We start from the raw sequence: 7757 nt of genomic DNA on the forward strand, positions 1-7757 counted from the left end.
GCTAATAATGATAGAAAGTTTACTTATAGCCCACAGTTTTACTTTTTATAAATACATGTGTGTAAAGAGGTGTGTAGTGTGGTGTGAAAGCTTGGAAATACCTTAAAACAGCACTGCTGCAAACAAATAGGTTCTACACAGCGCATAGGTTCTACACAGCGCATAATTCAACTACGACATTCACTTCCACAAGATGTAGTTTAGTCGACCAGTTTGGAAGGTTTTAAAAGTGGACTGGATTAATTCATGGAGGACAAGGCTCTCGATGGCCACTAGTCCTGATGGCTATGTGCTGTTCCCCATTCAAACTGTATGCATTGGTTCACCAGTAGCTGGGGGACATGGGCAAGAGGATACTGTTGCCTGAGAGCTTCCTGTGGGAAGCAGGTTAGCCACTGCAATAAACAGAATGCTTGATTAGATAAAAGTTAACCTGAGTCAGTCTGATTTTTATAGTTCCATACACCACGGGTACAATTCCATGCTACCCTCAGCATGTCCCATCCAACCATGCCAGCTAGAGCATCGTGGGAGCTGTAGGACTTCTTTTTATTCTAAATACTCATAGAATCACGCCCAAAATTATAATAACTTGAAATAAGTGAGGTTGGTAGAACGGAGATAGGGAAGATCTAATACTGATCAAATAACATAAACTAAATGAACAATACAACTGTTAGTCTTAAAGGTGCCACAGGACTCTGTTGTAGTCTTTCTACATTGTGGGAAGATGGCTATTCTCTCTTTTCAAAAAAAAGGTATCACCATTTTACTTCACGCGCGCCCGCCCCTCTTGGCCGGCACCACATGACCGAGAGAGACCAAGGACACTAATCATCTGGGTGAGCGAGTAAGCGGAATTAACGGAGAGGAAGGAAGGGAGCCGCTCTGCGTCATATCTCGTTGCGTTCCTTCTAGGCCCGTTTGTTTTTGGAGGACCTGGAGCCGCGTCATCTCTATGGTAAGGGGTTGGCGCGCGCCACGACTCCTGCAGGGCAGCCGCACGAGACCGAAACCTACCTGATAAGTCTCGCTGCCGCCGGACGCTCCAGGTACGTCAGCGCGTCACGCAGCTGCCGGTCTCGCCCCTTTCCCCATTGGGCGGAGGAAGAGTGTCCGTAGATGTCGTGGCTAATACCATGGTGCTTCTGAGGAGGAGGAGTTGCTTGCCCGTTTCCATGGGGCCGGGACGGAATAGCATGCAGCTGGTCTGGGCAAGGCTCCACCAGGGTAATCATAAGGCGCAGAGTTCAGGTTCCTGCCCAGCCTCTTCTGATTACAGCCGTTTAGGCACGTTTTGTAAAGAGGAAAGCAGTGCAGCTCTTGCCTTCCCGCTCATATATGACATGAAGAGGGTGGGGGAATTTGCTGCTTTGAAGGAAAACGCATGGCCCCTTCTCCCTACCTGACTGGCCTGTGGATTCGTAGCTGTTTTATTCTTCTTGCAGAGGCACTTAAGGGTGCGATCCTATGCTTACTAGTTGGCGGAAAGCCCTACAAGTCCCAGAATTTCCATGCCTACCTAAATGTCTCTGTCTATACATGCATAGGATTGCACCGTAAGAGGGCTTTTTGCTTCTACCACATCTGTGGTGCAAATGCAAGATTTCAGTTGATTAGCTCAGCCTTCCACAACATGGCACTCTCAGCCAGTATGTTGGGAATTGTAGTGCTGACCCTGCTGGAGGGTGCCAAGTTATAGAATGCTGCACTACAATGTGGATTTGTCTAAAAATGGCTGCCTCTGCTTTCTATTCTGCATTGAGATTTAATATTTGCACATTCAAAGGGTTTGTGAGGTTTAAATGGTTTTATAGGTGAGCTTAAGTAGGAGTTGAAGTATGGTTTAAATGCCTTTTAGACTGGACAGAGCTTCAGTTACTCGCCAGTATAGAAATAATACGTAACTTACACTGTTCAAGTGTGACTTATGGGCAGTTCAAGAAAAAGAGTCCAAAATGAATAAAATGTCAGTATGGTGCAGTGGTCGGACTAGAACTGGTTTCACATCCCCATTCAGCCGTAAAAGCTCACTGGCTGGCCTTGGGCCAACCATGGTTATTCTTAGGTTAGGCTAACCATGCTTATTCAGCTCACAGAATTGTTCCTGCCACCTTTTCCTTTCTCAGCCATAGTTGCAAGTGGACCACAAAGCCGATGGAGGTGGCATCAGCATAAACTGTAGGATTCAAGTGGCATGTAACCCACAGTGTTACTGAGGATCAAGATCAGCTCCTTTATGCATGTTTTCCCCCTCAGTGGGATTCTTTTGCTGCCTTTCCATGACTCAACAACAAGGTACAGCAGAATTGCAAAAAAGAAAAAGAAAAAAAAGTGAGCTTTTCCCTCTGCCATTTTTTAATAATACTACTCTTTCCTCTAAAAAAAATGAAGATTGGGAAGCAAGGAAGAGGCACAAGAGAGGCCCTAGAAGATCTCAGGTTATGTAAATACCCACCAACTACTGTGAGAGTGGAATCAGAAATGGGCAATAAATACCTAGGGTGAAGATGGCCAAGGTAACAGGGTCACAGTGATTCATAATGCTGGAGATGTTGGCAGTCATCTAGTCTAAGCCTCTTCTCAGTACAGGATGTGTAATGCAGGAGGCAGCTACAGTATCCCTGGCAAATGGCCTTCCAGACCCTGCTTAGAAATTCCAGCAAAGAAGAGCCTATCACCTCTTAAGGCATCTTGTTCCACAGTAGAGCAGCTCTTCGTGTTAGGAAACTTCTGATGTATCTGCTGCATTTGGGCATATCATGTATGTGATACCACTAGTTTTGCAACATGTGGAGCTGGCCTTTGTGTGATGTTCTCAACCACAGAAATTTCACATCTACCAGATATATCCTTATATCCTTATTTTGAAACTTGCTAATAAAAGGTTGAGCAATAACAGTGTAAGCAAAATATTTGGGGAACCAAGGAAGGCAGAATAGGACCAGACGGTTCAAGCAATGTCTTTCATGAGTGAGCTGCTGGGCAGCAGGTCTTGGCAGTGAGGTGAAGCTACTCTGGCTAAACCTTTCCCTCTTATATTTTCCAGGCATGGCTCCAGCAAGACCTTGTCCCAGTTAAGCACAACATTGAACATGTGATGTAGCTGCCACATCCAACAGAATTAAGCGAGCTTGGAAGTTATCAACTGGGGCTTTTTTCCCTTTCTCGGTTCTCAAAAGTGCCTTGAACAGACTTAACCTCGTTGCTACTAGTATGATGCCATTTCCTTCCAAATGTGTGCAGGAACTTCTGCTAACCATTGCCTTGTCCTTGGCCTCTTCCTGGTCTAGTGACTTCACATACCATGACTATTGCATTGTTGGCGCTGGCCCCTCGGGCTTGCAGATGGCCTATTTCCTTCAACGTGCAGGCCGGGACTATGTGGCCTTTGAACGTGGCCATGTACCAGGCTGTTTCTTTGCCTTGTACCCACGCCACCGCAAGCTGATTAGTGTCAACAAGCGTTATACAGGCAAATCCAACAGTGAGTTCAACCTTCGCCATGACTGGAACTCACTACTGAGTCATGACAGCCGACTGCTCTTTCGACATTATTCCCAGGACTTTTTCCCAGATGCTGATGCCATGGTGCGTTACCTGGCAGATTTTGCTTCCTTTCTAGGCCTCCGGGTACGTTATAACACATCCATCACCCATGTGATGCTGGAAAAGGACATCAAGGCATGGAATGGCCATTACTTCGTCCTTGTTGACCAGAATGCTCTGCTCTATAAGTGCAGGTAGCCAATTAGAAAAGTGTCCAAATGTCACTGTTCCTGTTGATTCTGATTGTGAAACAGCAATTTACAGCCTTTCTTGCTCATTGTTATGTGATGGCATTATAGCATTATATAATGCCAACCCCCGGTGCATGTTGTTGGGGGACCAAGTTGTCTGAACACTGCTGTGCTAACTAACCATGACTTGTTAACCATGAACAACCCAGGAAGAACTCATTTTGTGGTTCACACATAACAATCCGGAAACAGGTTGCTGCCTTATGCAAAATTTAGCCATGATTTATATGCCAGGTAATTGCCAAAACACAGGTTGTTTTTTCAGTTCTTGCATTGTTTACCTCTGCTTGCTCCCTCTCTTTATCCCAAATTATTTTGTGGCCCTCAAGTACTGCTTTGTAGAGCAGCTGGGCAGGGGTTAGCACTCTCCCTCACCGGTCATGCAGCCCAGCAAAAGAACCCATTAGCAACTCATGGTTCAGGGTTCACACTTAAGACAACCCACAGTTGGAACAACTCAGAGTTCACAACTCAACAACCATAGATTCTCCTTCTGGGTCATTTTGTGCTTTTTTCATAACTAACCAATGGTTTTGTGTTTACACATAACAATCCAATATTCAGCAACCTATATGTAAACCGTACCCTCAGCTGTCATTACATCTGGACCCAGAGCTGTAGGTTGTTAATTTCTGAAGCAGCAGAGGCACAGATGGCAGTTGTCAAAAAGCCCATCTACCCTGCACGACAGTGCTATAGCACCACAAAGCCATGTGGGATACAAAGGGGAAGTAGAAAAGAAACAGTGCATGGACTGAGAAAAGAAAGCATGCTTGGTCCATTTTTCTACCTGGGTAGGGCAACAATCCATCATTTAGCATTAAGTGCAGACCAAGCTAGAGTTACATGCGTTTCCTCATGTCAGAAAAAGCCAGTGCCATTGTTTGGGTAACTTGAAGACAACTGGATGTATATGTTGCTAGGTGATTTTCAGAGGGCAGGTTCCAGACCAGCTGTTTGCCTCAATTGCTAGTCTTGTTTGTACATGAGGCTCTTTTTCGTGTGGTGGGATAGCCAGATGTTAGATGCTCCACCTGCAGGGTGAATTGGTACAGCCCAGGGACACATAAGTAGGCAGCACTCCTTTTTTAAAGTCATTACAACAATTGTAAAATCTGTCAAGTGGCCCATTTGTGTGTGTTTGTCTCCCTAAATGAAAACATCCTGAGCATACAGCTTTTCCCAGCACCCTGGTCGTTCTTACTGATCTTTTCCACACCTTTCCAAAATTGCCCTCTTTGGGAGGGAGTAACAAGAAATGTTCACGGCATTTCCAGTATAATCACAGCATGCCTAGAAAAGGCATCCTGATACTGGCCATTTTATTTCCAGTCTGCTTCCTAATAATGTCAACACAGAGCTTGCCCTTCATTTTATTTATGTATTTGTTATCTGCATAGACTGGGGTGACATTTTCTCAGCTCTGGGTACTTCTTCACATGTGCTATCTTTTCTTACACATTAAACTGATGAGCAAAAATGATAACACTACCTTGAACTACCCTAAGCACTGATGGTTCCAGCTTGCTTTATCTATAACTGCGCTTTAGTAAACCTCAGATTAGCATTTCAGCATGCAAATAGTTTTGGAAATAGAAATGGCTCTTTTGGCTTTCCATGTGTTTGGCAAGCATGTCTGAAATCTTGACTATATGTTGCAGTGTACTTTTGGTAGCCACAGGAACATGGGTTCCCCACAAAGTGAACTTCCCCGGTTCCGAATACGTCGAGGGCTATGAGTCTGTGTCTGTTGACCCGGAAGATTTCGTTGGCCAGTCTGTGTTGATCTTAGGCCGAGGAAACTCCGCCTTCGAGACAGCAGAGAACATTTTGGGTGTCACCAATTTTGTACACATGGTGAGCCGCTCCCGAGTTCGCCTTTCTTGGGCCACTCACTATGTTGGAGATTTGAGGTAAGTGCCTGTTTAAATGGGAACTGAGAATTCAATGCATCCATGGAGGTCATTAAAAAATCTGAGTTAAGTGTGCACCATCTCCTTTCCATTGTCCTTCATACAGGAAAGGGGGGAAACCTCTTTCAGCCTAATGACTAAATTCCAGTTTGGAGACACTCCAGTGGTGGGCAGGGTTGAAGGCAAAACATTTGGGGCCAAAAATGCAAAAAAAGCCAGGGTATGTCATGGAAAGCTCTTACTGCTAGCAACTTAGTTGTTAAAAGGCATTCAGATCTTTCAGAATGGGAAGAAACCTCACCAAACAGTTGGTGGCTGGGGAAAGGGGCAAGAGGTGCGGCCCCCTAGGGACCCCAGGGGAACGTCATTGGGATTGACGTTCAGAGGTTTAGCCAATGCATTCACAAGGATGGGATGTGCACCCAACGCACCCTGCAGCACAAGGCCGCAGCAGCACAGTCAGCAGTAGCTCTGACAGTCCCAGGACTAGAACTCACCATGCAGATGCCACAGGGCAGCCGCATGAGCAGACAGGAATCAGACCCAGGTAGGGAAGAGAAACATATTTTGCAGAAGCTGGATTCCGTTTCTTTCCCTGCCCCTTCATTTCCTCCTGTCCCCCACATCTCTCCTATAGATAAGCTGCCACCATCACCCACAAAGCTGTCCTCCATCCATTCAGACATTGCTCTCATGTGATCCAAGCGAAATATAAAAATTAAAAATGGAAGGGTTAGTGCACCTTGGTGGGAGCCAAGGAAAGTGCCCAGGGGCTCCCTGGTGCCTGTAAGTGCTCTTTTGCCTGTCGCTGGGCTAGACAGAGGCATGGTGCCTAAATGCTCCAGTTGTCGTGGAACTTGGGCAGGAGGGCACTGCTGACCCCATTTCCTGGTTGTGGTATCCTGTGAACTGCTGCTTGGCCTCTGAGCAGAATGCTGGTCAGATCCAAAATGGCCCTTTTTATGCTCTTGTGATCTCCAAGTACCCTTTGGCATCTTCAGTCCTGTAATTCTAGTTCAGTATTGTGGCAGCAGTATTTTCTTCTGGGTCATGAATGAGGGTTTCTTTGCAAAAAGTTCTTTATTTACCAAAGAGTTTTCTAAAAGCACAATCACCCAGGATGATTCTCAGAGCATGCACAGAGCAGTTTCTTAAACCTAATCTAGTATTTACTTCTAGGAACTGTCCTTATGAGTATATTTGGGCTCTGTCCTTTTGGGTGACACCTTTTGGAAATGAGCATGCTTTCTCTAATTAGGTAGCCCTTCTCTCCTGATGTCACATCATGGGCTTGACAGCTGTACCCCACTTCATCTGCCTCTCAGAAACTCCCCTGTTCCAAGCCCCCTCCCCTCAGCTGTGCATTTAGGTTATTCTCAGAGCCTGCCAGAGCACCTGGGGAGTCCGGTCTTGAGTTAAGGCTCCACTTCTCTCAACTCATTATCTGGAATTGGCCCCCACTCCTCCTCCTCTAAGTCCAGATCAGCATGCTCTGGGAATGTGTGCCAAGAGCAACTGCCCCTCTCACTCCCAAAATCCTGCAAGTGTTTGTCTTGGCATTCCAACAATCAATCAATCTTTATTACGCGGTCACAGACCCAACAAAATTCATCAGAACATTCCCAAAGCAATTAAAAACAGTTAAATAAATCACATGGTAATGTCTTAAAAACAAATATTATAAAACAGAGCCAAGGATCATCCTGTGCATTCTTTGTACTGATAGAAAAAACTTGGCCACTAATTCTGAGTTGAACTTACTTATATCAGCTAGAAAATATTTTACAGGGCATAGTCGATTTTCATATGGCACACCATAATAATGCCCATCTAAAACTGCAGACGGAAGGAAGCTAAATCTGGCTTTTGAAAAGACTTGCTGGTATTTTGGGATGGTATTCTTCCACTTTGGAGGAATTCGAAATGTAGGCCAATGTGCAGAGGTGAGCAGATCTTCCGAGCATTTGAGAATACATGGAGAATTTTGTATTTAATGGTAATTTATTATGTTCTATTGTATTTCAATGTATTTTATTGTGTTGTA

The 7757-nt window shown here is 45.2% G+C and overlaps 1 protein-coding gene across 5 annotated transcripts in view; it reads left to right on the plus strand.

Annotated features, from left to right (window-relative positions):
* The first annotated feature begins 973 nt into the window (after positions 1-973).
* Positions 974-7757, plus strand: part of FOXRED2 (FAD dependent oxidoreductase domain containing 2) — a 16785-nt gene continuing 10001 nt past the window's right edge. The window contains exons 1-4 of one of the 5 annotated variants that reach the window (XM_044441017.1): positions 982-1052; positions 2130-2298; positions 3050-3743; positions 5462-5713. In XM_044441017.1, the coding sequence (XP_044296952.1) occupies positions 3217-3743; positions 5462-5713 (779 nt within the window). In that variant the 5' untranslated portion in view covers positions 982-1052; positions 2130-2298; positions 3050-3216. Of the gene's footprint in view, positions 1053-1136; positions 1231-1918; positions 2299-3049; positions 3744-5461; positions 5714-7757 lie in introns of those variants that run through there. The other 4 variants (XM_044441020.1, XM_044441018.1, XM_044441021.1 and 1 more) reach the window with 4 other exon arrangements.

The sequence above is a fragment of the Varanus komodoensis genome, unplaced genomic scaffold (assembly GCF_004798865.1).
Source record: "Varanus komodoensis strain SLA01 unplaced genomic scaffold, ASM479886v1 scaffold39, whole genome shotgun sequence".
Classification (NCBI taxonomy): Eukaryota; Metazoa; Chordata; class Lepidosauria; order Squamata; family Varanidae; genus Varanus; species Varanus komodoensis.